This window comes from Lagopus leucura, unplaced genomic scaffold, assembly GCF_019238085.1.
Source record: "Lagopus leucura isolate 7727_CA_CO unplaced genomic scaffold, USGS_WTPT01 Super-Scaffold_100001, whole genome shotgun sequence".
Taxonomy (NCBI): Eukaryota; Metazoa; Chordata; class Aves; order Galliformes; family Phasianidae; genus Lagopus; species Lagopus leucura.
Genome location: NW_024962262.1, coordinates 8,940,894 through 8,955,764, shown reverse-complemented (window position 1 = coordinate 8,955,764; position 14,871 = coordinate 8,940,894). Strand labels below are relative to the sequence as shown.

The 14,871-nt window shown below is 36.1% G+C and overlaps 1 protein-coding gene across 8 annotated transcripts in view; it reads left to right on the top strand.

Moving 5' to 3' along the window:
* The first annotated feature begins 3,051 nt into the window (after window positions 1-3,051).
* The window catches only part of POSTN (periostin), a 32,455-nt gene continuing 20,635 nt past the window's right edge, over window positions 3,052-14,871 (top strand). For 3 of the 8 annotated variants that reach the window (XM_042867516.1, XM_042867510.1, XM_042867509.1), the window contains exons 1-7: window positions 3,053-3,274; window positions 4,726-4,824; window positions 10,188-10,252; window positions 11,532-11,689; window positions 12,387-12,551; window positions 13,628-13,774; window positions 14,280-14,421. In XM_042867516.1, the coding sequence (XP_042723450.1) occupies window positions 3,153-3,274; window positions 4,726-4,824; window positions 10,188-10,252; window positions 11,532-11,689; window positions 12,387-12,551; window positions 13,628-13,774; window positions 14,280-14,421 (898 nt within the window). In that variant the 5' untranslated portion in view covers window positions 3,053-3,152. Of the gene's footprint in view, window positions 3,275-4,725; window positions 4,825-10,187; window positions 10,253-11,531; window positions 11,690-12,386; window positions 12,552-13,627; window positions 13,775-14,279; window positions 14,422-14,871 lie in introns of all 8 variants that reach the window. The other 5 variants (XM_042867512.1, XM_042867511.1, XM_042867515.1 and 2 more) reach the window with 3 other exon arrangements.

Genomic DNA, 14,871 nt, shown 5'->3' with positions numbered 1-14,871 from the left:
TATTTTTTTTTTTAATCTTGAATTTTTTTGTTTCCCGTAAATTTGATCAGACTGTGCAGCTTTCATTTCTTTGAGAATTTTCAAAATATTCATATCTAGCTGAAGATGAGATTTTTCCATTCCAGGTACTGTGCATTTTTTTGTGCCACTCAACAAGTTATTCAGATTTTTCAGTAAGTTAAGATAGGTAATTATTATTATTTTTTTCCGCATGCTATTTTATTTCCATGAACTGCATGTCTGTATTAACTCCTTTTTAGCTAATATCTGCTACATTAAATAGAATGATGTCAGTAAGTTTGCTACAAGGCTTAATGCTGATTACCCCTTAATCTGGTAATATTTGCACACTTATTCACCATTTTCTATGCTGTCCTATCACCTCTGCCACCATGTGTGATACTTGGTTTGACATGTAGCAATCCCTCAGACTTTCTTACATACTTCAAAATTGAAAACAGCATCAAAATTGAAAACAGCATATATATTTTTTTAATATTAATATGCATTCCTTATGTGGAAATAGAAACATTAATGGTTTTAGGTTTACTGTCTGCTGCCATTATGCCCAGTTCCTATCTGAATCAAAGAAAAGTGGTAACAGAGACGATAATATTAATAGCTACCAATTTAAGAATTAAAGCCTTATCTACATGGGCACTCACTCTAAACCTTAGAGAGAGAATTACATTAACAAATGGTGTTCTCTGTGACATGAAACTGGTTCACCAATCAGAAAGCTGGAATATTTTGGAAATACTTGTCCCCTTCAGATTGTTCCCTCTTTAATCACACATAGCTTCATATGAGGGCTTCTCCAAGAGTAACACCTCCTATTTTATTATGTCAGCTCACAACATCACAGGTGGATGGTGGTGGTATGGCATTAGAGGTGAAACCTTCCCACCAACATCCTGTTACATGTTGTTACCATGCAACAGATGGCAGCAGAGGGGCATTCTGACAGAATGGTATCTGTCATGGAAGTGTCATGTGTGAACACAGAAGCAATGTGTGTCATTTAATCCCTCCATGTGGAAAAGATTGCACCCAATGATACACATCAATGCTTGTTGAGCATTTATGAAGACCAAACACTGGATGTGAGGTAGCTGGAAAAACAAAAACAAAAACAAAAACTGGAAAAAAAAAAAGACACATCCCAGGTGGCCATACACAGTTGTCACACTACAAAAAGCAAAGCATTTAAATCAGTTCATCCCTGCAAATCCAGTAATGAAAAATAACATTTTGTAGCTCAGAATTTGTCCTATCGAAGAGTGTTATTGTGCTCTTGTTGTAATTTCCATCGGAATAAATAGGAGACATTACTTTCAGAGATAGCTATGATTCTCAGTGCATGCAGTAGCATTAGTTTCTACTCATTTTTGATGCTACATGGATGAATGTGGAAGAGACGTATATGAGCTGTGCTGAGAGGCGATAGACTCAAGAGGTAGACATTTTTGGGAAGAGAAGACGGGTGACAGGAACAATGCTGTGACTTTCAAAAGTTTCTCATATTACTTTAAGAGAACATCTTCTAACTTTTCACCTGTAGAACAAGAACTGTAATGAGTAATCTACTGAGGCCTACTACCAGCTTTAAATGTCAGAGCTAGGCATCCAGGAGGTGATATTTCTCACAGTATTTCTTGCCGCACAGACCAGAGATAAAGAGCTCTAAGAGGAACAGAAGTAGCACAGCAGTGACATTCTCTTACAACTTGTAATTCTATGTTGACCTGTCACCTCTGTGAGTTGATCTGAAGATGGTGATTCAGCAAGACTGTGAATTCACACACAGCTGATACTGCCTTCAGCAACTTGAGTCATTTATAGGCAGGATGATATAGGCTGCAGTAGTAAAAAGTCTTTTTACCATTTAACCAAATGTACCTGTTCTTAACTTTAGAAGACATGAAGTGCCATGGTGATATCCTAGATCACTAAATGTCTATGTATTAGTCTTGTAATAATATTTACCTATGCACATAGTAAATAGCCAGTGTCTCCAGCCTCTGCTCTTTGTTCCATTTATCTGTGTTCTGTAATGAGAGGTTCCCTCAGCTATATCAGTCCAAATCTGCATCAATTTCCAGTTATCCATATTATTATTTTTCCTGTTTTGGAGGAATAATCTACAGCAAGGTTCTGTTATTAAAACTGACATTTTTCATACAGATCCAAAATGACAAACTGTACCTTGAAACTGAATTCACATGTGAACCCTTTTATACAATTGCAGATTTTTTTTTTCTCGACATCAAAATCGTAAACTCATGGACTGCAGTCCAAACACTGACTGTCCCTTGAGACTGCCCCTTCACTGGGTTTTTCAGCCTGTCTTCAGCATTTCATCTTTCTGCCTCATTTCCCTCATTTACAGCTCAGCATTACATTTTCCATCTGTTTCACTAGAGGCTCCCAATGATCAACTATTGGGTATAAGTAAGCATTTCTTCAAACTTTCAGCTATTCTAGTTTCTATGAGACTACGTGATGTTCCAACTAAAAGCATTTTGCAATAATAAATGTTACTATTAGAATTAAAATACGTATTTAAATAGTGTGTTTGATTGTATAACTGCTTCATAATCAGTATGTGTGTTAACATAGCCTTTTTTTTCTGAGGGCATAAATGCCATTTGTTAAGAGTATTGACAACAGATTGTTGATTAGAACTTTCATCAACTTCACTAGTTAAACAATTCAGAGCTGATAACTACAAGGACACGGAAAACAGAAGAAAGCAGCAGGAAGAAACTTCATCTCGGTTTGAACAGAGCCACACAGTGATCCCAACCTCTGGACGCTTTAGTACTATAAATACCAAATCATAACTCAAAGTCTAAACTTCCCAAACTTCTGCTGTTCTGTCAGCAGAATAAAATGCTAAGCCTTCTGTAATGGGGAAGAAATTAGTCAATCAGGGATAAAAAAAGAACTGCTCATACAGTTAATGTATGATATTAATTTAGGTTACTGAAGCTGGCAGCCAAAGCTGCTACTCAAAGGAGGGTGGTACAAAGTTTCAGGTTGATTCCTTGGTTCCCTCCCACCACCTTTCAACATGTATATAAATTGTCAGCCCTCCAGAGCCTCTGCCAGTTCTCTCTTCTAGACTTGCCTGAAGCATCTGAGGACTAAAGATGAAGATCTTTTTATTATTCACTTTTTCCACATTTTTCTTGTCTGCTTTTGAACATGCAGCCGCATATGCTCACTATGACAAGATTTTAACTCACAGTCGAATAAGGGCACGGGACCAGGGGTAAGTATGAGGGGCTTTATTGCATTTTAAAAGGGAATCTCTGAACAGTTACTCTTCTTTTTTTTTTTCTTCTCGTGTTATATTAAATGTGATTTTTTTTTTACTCTGTTTCCTATCATTCAAGAATTACTTTTGTTCTAAATTAGTTTCATAAGAACTAGATTTAAAGCTTTCTGGGGAGTTTCAAAGGGAGACTAAATAATGTAAAACTTCATAAAACCTGGAAAAAATTAAATCCTCACTTCTTGATGAAGAGAATGCATACATTCTAGAATCACTGAACTTAATTACAGTTCATGATGAACATAATGGGGCTTGGGATATGTTTAATACACATTTTCAAATGTTTGGATAGAACTGACATTTATTCCACAACATTTGCTTGCTTTTTTCTGTCCTAATGAATAAATCATGAACTATTCTTTAAGACTGTCTGACACTGGGAGCTCTTTGTAGAACTTTTGTTCCCACTGGAGTAGCGGCAACTTGCTCAGCAGGGCACCCCAGAGACAACACTCACAAGCCAGGCTGTTCAGAGAGACTGAACTTATCTGAACAGCTGGTGTCAGGGAAATGATGTATCTCAACATCATATCTCCCTTCAATCTTTTTTAGTAAAAACTGTTCTGTGAAAAGAATTGTTTGCCATCCTTTCTGCCTTCCTTTATTGAATTCTCTCTCCCCCTCCCTCCCTCTCTTCTCTTCCCTCTCACTCTCTCTCTCGTTCCCACTGTTGTGAAGCATATGTTCTAACTCCTGAACTGATGAACTTTTGTACTGTGAAATTACAGAAATTAGTGACAAAATGCCTTTGCTCCATGGAATTTGCTCTTAAAAAATTTCTCTTCTGTACGCTACCTTGCTAAGTAAAAAGTTTTCCTTGTTTGAATTCTGCAGTGCCTTTTATTTACGTGCCAGTTTACCCTTTGGTCCCCAGCAATTCCCAGAATGTTTACTTAGGTGCCTGCAGTCCTCCAAATGGATGGTAACCAAAACAGCTGATTGATTTACAGGGTTTCCTTCCACATAAAGAGCCAGTCACTACCCTTCCCCATCTCCCCGTGACCTTCCGCTGCACAGATGTGTTCAAGAAAAGAGCTTTAATGAAAAAAGCCTGATGGTATTAGCAGCTAAGTCCCTGGTGGCTGGTAATTAATTCACTTCCCTGGAGGAAGGAAGAAACGTAAGACGTATTGAGTCAGAGGGTCAGACCAGAGCGGAGGGGAATCATCTGTCCCCACCAGGAGGGTGGACTTGCCAAGGAACCCAGCTGGGTAGTCTTGGGAACTTGCATTGTGGTTACTTGAATGCACGCCTGCCCTGGCAGCTAAAGCCAGATGTTCACTTCTTATTCTTGCTTAACAAAATCTGTATATGCTGCTGTGTTATATAGCACTCCTATAGATGTGTAAAGACTTTTTTTTTTTTAATGTTTCTCACTCCATCCATAGCCCAAATGTCTGTGCCCTTCAGCAAGTTATGGGAACCAAAAAGAAATACTTCAGCACCTGCAGAAACTGGTACCAGGGATCCATTTGTGGAAAGAAAGCGTAAGTATCTGCTGTTCAAAACACCCACTGAAATAGGATAGTATTCAATTAGAAAACTCTCCTCAGTGTGAAACTAAATATTTGCTTCAAATGCAGAAGCAGGAAGAATTAATGTCATAGTTTTAGTGTTACAGCTTTCCTTTAATTAAAACCACCTGGATTCAGTAATTGCTGCCAAAAATAATCCCAAAATGTGTGAAAATGATAGCATGGTATGTAATGCTTTTAAAGTTGTATGGGTTTCCAGGCATAAGTTTCAGGAATATTTTTCTCAGTTAAGTTTATGTAGGTATATTCTAAACACAAGGTTATATTCTAAATACAAGGTTATGTGACCAACTCAGGAACACAGTGGAGCCTGAGGGCATTTGTGAAAAGAACTGCACAACTAGCAGCTATGTGCTCAGACCATATTTTCACAAAGAGAAGAAAAAAAAAAATATTAAGAGCACAGAAAAAGTCTGGATGAGTTTCACAATCTTTTGGAATCTGTATGTATTTCAGTTGTCCTGCTTTTCCAGAATACAAGCCATTGGCTTTTCTGTAAGGGGAAAAAAGTTTCAACAGTATCAGAATCACTACTTCTGTATCAGCCACGAGTGGTTTCAGAGAAAGAATATATACAAAAACCCCAATCCAGAAATTGGTCTGCCCCAATTGTCATATTTAAAATTGAGTAATTTAACAATGTTTACCAAATACAATGAACTAGTATTTTTTTTTTTCAGTTGTACCGCATTTTCTCTGTTAATACACAATTAGTTGGATAACATTCTCAGCAGCTGTCACAGGAAATCACTGTTCTTGTTTCCCCATTAATATTGTTTCCCCACTAATGATTTTTTGCACTGTTAAAATTACTCTTGAATTTGTAGTCGGAATTCAGACAAAGATCTGAAAAGGGCTTGTATTGTGGTTTCCATTACTTCTCTTGGCTGTTACAGTCTTTATGTTAAGATTCATAAAAGATATCATATGTCATAACACAGTGTTGGAAAGGACCCTTAGGGAAAAGGATGAAGAAAGAGGTAGTGGGAGGAAGTTTTCTCCTATTTTCATCCTGAGAAAATGTTTTCATTGCTCTGCCGCATACCATAAATTAATGGAACAGAGTTAAATATCCAATACAGTGAGGCACAGATTCCACCACGCAGGCTTTCCTTTCAAGTACAGCCATGGCTTTGAAGTCTGAATTCTAAAGTCAGTCTAGACGTGAGGAATGATACCTTGTCCCTATCGGAGCTCAATAAAATATTATTTTCATGATCCAAGTTGTCACTCTAAGCTTTCTGCTATTGTAGAATTTATCAGATTAGTGATTACTTCTTTAAGAAGATGGAAGGAAGTAATGGCATTGTAGTAGAGTGGAAATAGCACAAAGTATAATTAACTGTCCAGACAGACAAGCAGTCTGATTTTCCCAGATCTCCAGAAGTTCAGAACTTAACTTACTGTCTTGAATCTCACTAGTCCCTCTCTCCTTTATTTTGACTCTTTTTTAAAAAAGTAATTCTAGACAGGTTAGAAGCCATTTTTTCATATTAAATATTGAGGAGGTTTGGGCAATTAGTGATGATATCATAGTGATAGATTTCCAGTCAAACCAGATTGTGCGTGATCATTTGCCCCATCTCTGCCTTCAGATTTTTAGTATTCATAGGTTTATAGTCTTTATCAGAATCCTTCCTGCTCCTCCAGGTGGCGTTATAATACAGACTTCCTTCTTTCTTCTGTGGTCATCCGACAAGTTATCCAAAATATTTCACCTTTTGAGAAAAATCTGCCATACCACTAACTTCTTTGGCACTACATTTTATTCCACTACAGACACATTAGGAAGAAGGATATTTCCTGAAAATGAAATTTGGATATTCTCAAGTCAGTTTTGGAAAACAAATTACTTCTGTGGTTTTATTCCTAGATAGTTGTCATGTTCCTGTGAGCAAAATTCTGCTTTCTGCTTAAATCTGAAAAGGAACACATTGCTTTGTGAAGCTCCAGAAGTAAAATGAGCTGTTCAGTGAGAAATGTGTTTCTTCTAATGTGTCAGGAAAAGTAATTTGAAGCAATAGGCAGTTTGGGCTCAGTGAAATCATACATGACTTTATTCCCTTTTCTGACAAAGCTGAAGAACATTTTAGAGAGTCTTTGTTAGGCCCTAAGCAGGAAACCCACTACAGCCAACCAGTAGAAGAGACTGAGCAGCAGCAGGTAGAATTCGACTGAGAAACACAAAAACATCTCCATTCTCTTTTAACACTCCTACCATTATACAGGCACTTACACAGAAAGGCTAGAGGAGAAAACAGTGTATATGAGATTAAGAACAGTCATGGACTTTTTTGTGGTTGTAACTGAGCATCTGTTAAAACTTAATCTTAGCTCTTATTGGGAGTTATGTTCTCTGTACTCGCACAATATGAATGTGTGAAATATGATGTGAATCCATTACTAAAGAGGTTATTTTAGTAGGAATGTTAATCCAAAGGACATGGCTCTTCTCATGTTAATATCTCTGTGTTAATAAGTCCTTCATAACTTGCATATAGTTTCTATAAAACGTTAATTTAAGGAAGTTTCTTATGTTTACATTTCCTACACACTCCTGTAAATTTTCAGTTGGGATACAAGCTAAAGATTTGCTAAAATCAAAGTCTTTTGGTCCAAATGTGTTCCACTGTTTTTATACAATATTTTATCTCCGTGCCAGCAAAGAGTAGAAACATATGAGTCACAGAGCTGATCTGAATAAGTCGCATACCTCTCTGTTAACGAAGAATAACAAGAATATATGGTAGTCTAGATCAGTTCTCTTTTCCTTGGGAATATATTGCCTCAGTACTAAAAGATACATGCAAAAAAAATTCCCAAACTCAACTTTCTTCTCTTAGACACATCTTATGCTAGCAGGGTCATACAGCTGGGGATGACTTTACTGTGTGAGTTGGAACGTTCCATGTGTCTGTAAGTGAGTGGTATTGAAAAATAGCATCTTGCATCAGGTTTTATAGCATTCTGGTGTTATTTTTGGATCCTCTTTATGGACCACTTTTCTCTCATTCCATCCTTCTCGTTACATTTTGAGCACAATTGATACATGGACCTTCCAATTGTGGTCAACCATAAGGGCATATTAATATTAAAAAAAAAAAAAAAAAAAAAGATAAAAAAAAAAAAACTTGGAGTAACTCTCAGTGATTGGCAAAAGTGCTTTTTTTCATAACAAGTTACATGGTAAAAGAGGCAGTGATCTTGTAATGCTTGGCTGAAGAAACAACTTTCTTAACTAAGTTTTTCATTCAGTTTTCTGCTTTTCATTAATTGTGTCACTGTTGGTTATAGTAAGAACATTGAACTTGCCATGCCTTATGCTATTCTTACAACTCAACTTTTTTTCCTTTCTCCAAAAGCTAATTAAGATTGCAGCCTCTTATATTTGCTCAAAGGGTGAGGGAGATACGTACATATTTTTTTTCCTGTGGAAATAAAGAACTACTCATGATGAAGCAGTTCACACATTTGGGCTAATATTCTGACTTTTGTTCCACATGTCAGATGTCTTGTTTTATTACCTACTGGCAAGGGTAAAACTGGTAGGAAGGTGAAAGGTTATAAGTTTAATTTCCTTATCAGTTAGAAAATCTGTAGCCTAAACTCTCTGTTCATCTTGCATTTCGAGGAAATAGCCATTCAGCAAATTGCCTTACAGAAGGAAATACGTGAAAAAGAACTGTACAAAATTTTGCTTATATGGCTCATTTGCAGAAAAGAGGCACATGCCAGAAAGGTGAAAAGGTTATGTGTGTATCTGTATATGACAGACTGGAATCACATATTTCCCTAACACAGAGATATGAAGTGTTGTGTGATTTTTTTGTTTTGTTTTGTTTTGTTTTTAATCTTAAATATTGAACATCTGTATCAGACTGTTGTAAATCATGGAATTCCAATCCTACCTTTATAAATCATGGTTTGTAACACTATTGCTCTTTCGGTCTGCGTTCCTTTTTTAAAAATCTCTTTAAGTAGATTAGATAGTGATGCTTTTGAGTACAACTTCCCATTTGAGTAAGTTGTACAGTTTAATATGTTTGCGATCAGTGTTTGCCAGCTCTAGCTTGTGAAAAATGAGAGAAGCCTGCCACTGAAGAATCTACAGTTTAAAAGCTGGAATACTGTGCTAAAGACTCAGCAAAAATCTTCAAGGAAATCCTGTTCAGAACTCTTTAGCTGCTGAGATCAGCCACACGTATAAAAATAATACTATTAGTAAGATCTTCATTGCCATCCACAGCAGATCATAATTTGAAAAAAAAAAAAAATCTGAAGTCTGCAAATTTAAAACACTCTTTAGATCTTGATAAGATTATACAATTTATTGACATTCCTTGTATGGAAGGGCCAGAAACAACACATAACCCTGAGGGTTTTTTTGCAAGCTCGCACTAACTCAGAAGAGAATTTGTCAAGAAAGTCTATGGTAGATGTTTTGTTTCTGTCATATTAATTAAAAAGGCATTATATTCCATTAGGCATTCAGTACAAAGTTGAACATTATGCTACTGAGTTACCAGTTAGCCCTGGTTTGCTGCTACATATAGATAATGCATGTTCAAGAAAGGGAGTATTTTACTGACATCTTTATTTAACAGTTCCTGGTCTGCTCTATTATTAAATTGTACATATGCTTTGATGACATACTCTTTTAACTCTGTGCTTGATTTGTTGCAATCTGGTTTTCATCCTTGCTATATTTACCAAGAAACCTCATGTCCAACTATCCTGTCTTTAGTGATTCTGTTTTCTATGACCTGCTTTATATCTGTACTTAATTATGTCCCTCATTCCTGAGCTTCTTCAAAGTCTTCTTGGTACACTGAGGCTCTGCTCCCATTTTATTTCACCATACAATCCCCAAGACCTTCTCCAAAGTATCCATTACATTTCTACATCCAGACTGTAGGTTTCCTCAAGTAGTTTTGTCATTTAAATTTACATTGTTTATTTTTTTTTCCCTTTGGACACACTAGTGATACCAGTTCCTCTCACTATCTCCACTGTGTTCATTTTTGCCTTCCCTCAGTCCCACCTAATCTTTTCAAAATAGACTCATCGAATTAATTTTCTTCTGTTCATAACTCTGCAACCTCTTTTATGTTTGTTTTTCTATCAGTTAAGCTTAATGACTATTTATATATGACATTTAGTAAAACAACCAATTTGTAATATATACAGAACAGGTTGAATGATAAAAAGAGCAAAAAGATTAGGAGAAAGTGTACTTCGCAATGTAAAATAAATAATGAAAGAAATGGGGCTGCAAACTAAACTTGGTATACAATTGTTTTTCGTATGTTCTACAGAACTGTCTTGTATGAGTGCTGTCCTGGCTATATGAAGATGGATGGTATGAGAGGATGTCCTGCAGGTAATAGTTTATTTTCATATGGATGAGTCAGTATATGAGAAGCACTACAAAAAGTGAGACTTTCAAAGGTTGCCAGCTTGAGGAAACATTGCCTCTTTATTACAAATTACTGTCTGAGAATGCAAAGTTTCTTTCATACATTGTCAGTACAGTTGAAAATCAGCCTGCATTGAATTTGATCTTGCAGTTTAAGTTAAATTCCCCAACTGCTTACAGCTCCTGGATTGGAGAGAAGTGATAGAGTTCTCTATTTCCAAAACAGCTGAAGGAGAACCTCTATTTCTGTTCCCCTCCCAATCCAGAGTAACCAATAGCACACCAGAGATCAGAAACCTAGGGCATGAAATGTGGTATATCAAAGTTCTGTTTACTCATTTTCATGAGAAGACTTGAATCTTGCTGACTAAGAGGCTTTAGATAAACTGAAGAGTGAAAATGAAGGCAGAGACTATTAATTTCTGCTATTTTTGCTATTTTGTTTTGCATAAACCTAATTGCAACAAGAAAGGATAATTTGAGATGGCATATATTTCATCAATTTATAACCCTCTATTTGAGCTCATCTTTTACATTCTGTTAAGCATATCTTAGGGCAGAGTTCATCTTGTTTCGGTGTATTCATTTCACTTTAGATTTTTACATTAGAATGAGATCGGGCATACTCCAAAAGATCCTGTCTTCTCCACAGCTGTAGAAGTAACTTGGGGCAGCTAGCTCATGTGTCAGTACCTGAACTGTGGATTCCTAGAATTAGGAGATCTGCATCCTATTCTCATATAGCAGAGTTTTGATTGTGAGATTATGGTCATTGTTGCTCTCTGAATCAATCTCTACACATGCCAACCACTGGAAGAGGCCTCACAGGAATAAATCTGGCTGATGGTGCCCAAATGTGACCCGCTTCAGCAGTTTTTGAGATTGTAGATAAAATTGACTCATATCCTCTCCCAAACATCCCAAATGGATAGGTTCCCATTCCATATGAGGCTTGGAACAAAACAAGGCATCTTTTATAAAGAAAACATTATAATATCTGGTTTTGTTTGATCTACTTTTTTCAGCTCATTAGACAAACCGTAAAATAAATAACAAGCAGATGTGTTTGGATGAATTCAGAATACATTGATAGTGGCATTTTAATTCAAGCATGTTGTTTTAATATTGATTTAAACAGTTTCATAAAGGCAATACACTTGTCCAAACAAAAGAAAGAAATTGGACTTAGTTGTGAGAAACTGGCTGAAGTATTTACAGTATTTCTGTCTGATGTTGATTTTAGTTGCTCCTATTGATCATGTATATGGAACTCTTGGTATTGTGGGAGCTACCTCCACTCAGCAGTATTCTGACATGTCAAAGCTGAGAGAAGAGATCGAGGGAAGGGGTTCATTCACTTTCTTTGCACCAAGCAATGAAGCCTGGGAGCAATTAAGTTCGGTAAGCATTTGTGTGTATTTATGTATGTATGTATTTCTCTTTCAGATAATATTTTAGTTAATGAACTAACAATAACTAGCTTATTTATAACCTAGATGGCAAACAGTAATAAGATTTTAGGCATAAGCAGACATTAGACAAGTTATTATTATTATAAGATTATAAGATATATGTAATATATTATGATTATATATGAAGATTATAAGATACATTATAAGAATGCACCTGCTTATCGTACATTACTGAAGCTAGACAATTTGAATTTATTTTCTAGGAATGCTAAGTGGCAATGTTTCTTATTTAAGCACTTGCATGTCAAATTTTAATATTGCTAGTCTTCGTATAATTTTAGGGCAACCAACAGGAATTCCATCAATTGCATAATGTAGAGTACAGTCATGTTTTGTAAGTGATTCACATGTCCTCCTTTTAGTAATGCTTTTAGTTAAAATAAATGTTGAACTAAAGTACCTTCAGTGATTTGCCTATGATGAGATTTGTTGTCTTCAATTTGTAATCAAATTAATCTAAAGCAGCATCTGAACAAAGCTAGATAACTAAGTATGGAAATCATGTATTTCCTAATTGGAAGTATCTGTCAATGGTTCTCATAGTATATGTAAAGGTAAAGCAATATGTACATCTTTCTAACTGAAGAATGCTCCTGACATTTCAAATTAATTAATTTCTTCTTCAGGAAATTCACAGGAATTTAATTGACAATGTAAATATCGAACTATACAATGCTCTCCACCACCACATGGTAAACAAGCGCATGCTGACAAAAGATCTTAAGAATGGCATGACACTGGTGTCCATGTATAATGACCAGAAATTGCTTATCAACCATTATCCTAATGGGGTGAGTCTATAGATAAGACTTTCTTAATATAATAATGTAATTTTAACCACTGATATTTCTTCTATCAATTTGCTTTGAATAGTGGGGTTGTTTGAAAATTGATGGTCTCAGAATAAATGAAGGAACTAAGTGAGGAACTAAATTCTATCAGTTTGCTTTGCTGTAGAATGAAATAATGGAAAGATTAGTAGCTTGCAATTCAGTTGTCACTGATTAAAAATAAATAAATAATTCTTGAACAAATTTAGTTTTCTTTGCCAGCTGATCACCAAGAATTAATGAATATGTAGTTTGCTGTTTAAATGTCAAGGTTCTAATGAGAATCAACTTCCTTCTGAAAAATCATGCCTTTTGTGGCCGAAATATAGCATCATAGAATCATAGAATGGGCTTGGGTTGAAAAGGACCACAATGATCATCCTGTTTCAACCCCCCAGCTATGTGCAGGGTTACCAACCACCAGACCAGGCCGCCCAGAGCCACATCCAGCCTAGACATCATAATAAATCCAAGAGCAAAAACCTGCTATTAATCTTCATGTACTTACAAAATACTGTTGAATCACGTCTTTTAATTAGATCAGATTTTTTATTTGAACTGGGGGGCATGGTAGAAATACTTAATGTTGCAGTGTGCAGACATCCATTACTTTCTAGAAATAATTTACTTTTCATAAATGCTAAAATCTCCCAGTCATGTCACTCGCCCCTGCCTCAAATGCATGAAAATATTAATGTTGGACAACAGTTTACATCAATCAAAATATATTTATATATAAAATCACTGTAATAAACAGATATGGTAAGCAAATAAATGAAATAAGGACCGTAATGGCAAATAAAACGTGAATAGGAAGTCAGTGTAGCCTGCATTAGTCAACTGGTGGCTGAATGCTTTCCAGAAGAGTTGAGTCAGCCTTTTACATCTTGCATGGTTTTACTTAATGTTTTAGAAAGACTGAAAGGATAAACACTTTTTTCAGAGTACATAGACTGCTATTCCACAAAAATCAGATTCCAGGCATATGATGACATGAAAAAGCATTAATTTTTTACTATTTGATTCCTCTTACATAGGTTGTTACTGTTAACTGTGCCAGGATCATCCATGGCAACCAGATTGCTACCAATGGTGTTGTTCATGTAATTGACCGTGTCCTAACTGCTGTTGGAAATACCATTCAAGATTTCATTGAAGTTGAGGATGATCTTTCATCTCTCAGAGTAAGTGGACAAAATTAGAAACATTCTGGTCTCGTAGTTTCTTCTTCTTTCTTTGTGTATTTTGCCTGCAGGTATGAAGGGTTAAATTGTAAAAGACAAACATAAAATCAAATGAAATGACTTACTGTGTGCTAAATTAAGGAAGTAACTTTTCATACCAAGGCATATTTTACCCACATAATTAATTTTGTATTCCATTTTTGTCATTCCACTTTTAACACATACTTCTGTGACACAGAGCACAGTCTCACATTGAAGACCCCTAGTCACTAGGTGAATACACAGGAAATTTTTTGTGCTAAATGCTGTCTGTGAACTTTCATGAGCAACTCCAGCTTTCAGTGTAAATTCAACATTACTTTTGAAGAATAAGATTTTACTTCAGAATCTAGGGGTTAAAATATCTTAGCTTTTAGTTAATATTCTGTTTTCCTGTGACTAGATGGCTAAGCTATTTGGGAAATGCTTTAAATAACCAGCATTAATAACGAATTTTATTTTTCAGGCTGCTGCCATCACATCAGACGTCTTAGATACTCTTGGAAGGCCTGGTTATTACACACTCTTTGCTCCTACTAATGAAGCTTTTGAGCGTCTTCCAAGAGGAGTCTTAGAAAGAATCATGGGTGACAAGGTGGCTTCTGAAGGTATGTAAACTTTTCTTGCAGAAGAGAAATACTTGGTTTATGGCAATTAATGCTCCTTAAAAATCTGATGGCCTTCTAGGATGTAGTGATGACATTGGTGGCCAAAGGCTGCAACTGATGTCATCTGCTTGGACTTGTGCAAGGCCTTTGACATGGTACCTTACTACATCCTTTCCTCTAAATTGAAGAGATATGAACAGTGGACAATTTGGTGGATAAAAATTTGTTTGGGTGGTTGCAGACAAAGAGTTCTGGTCAATAACTCTATATCCATGTGGAGATTGGTGATGAGTAGTGTCCCCCAGGAATCTGTCTTGGGACTGGTGCTCTTCAGCATCTTTATCAATGACATAGAAAATGGGGTAGAGTTTGAAGATGTCATGAGGGTGAGTGGTGCAGCTGATACAATAGAAGAAAGGGATGCCATCCAGAGGGACCAAGACAGGCTTG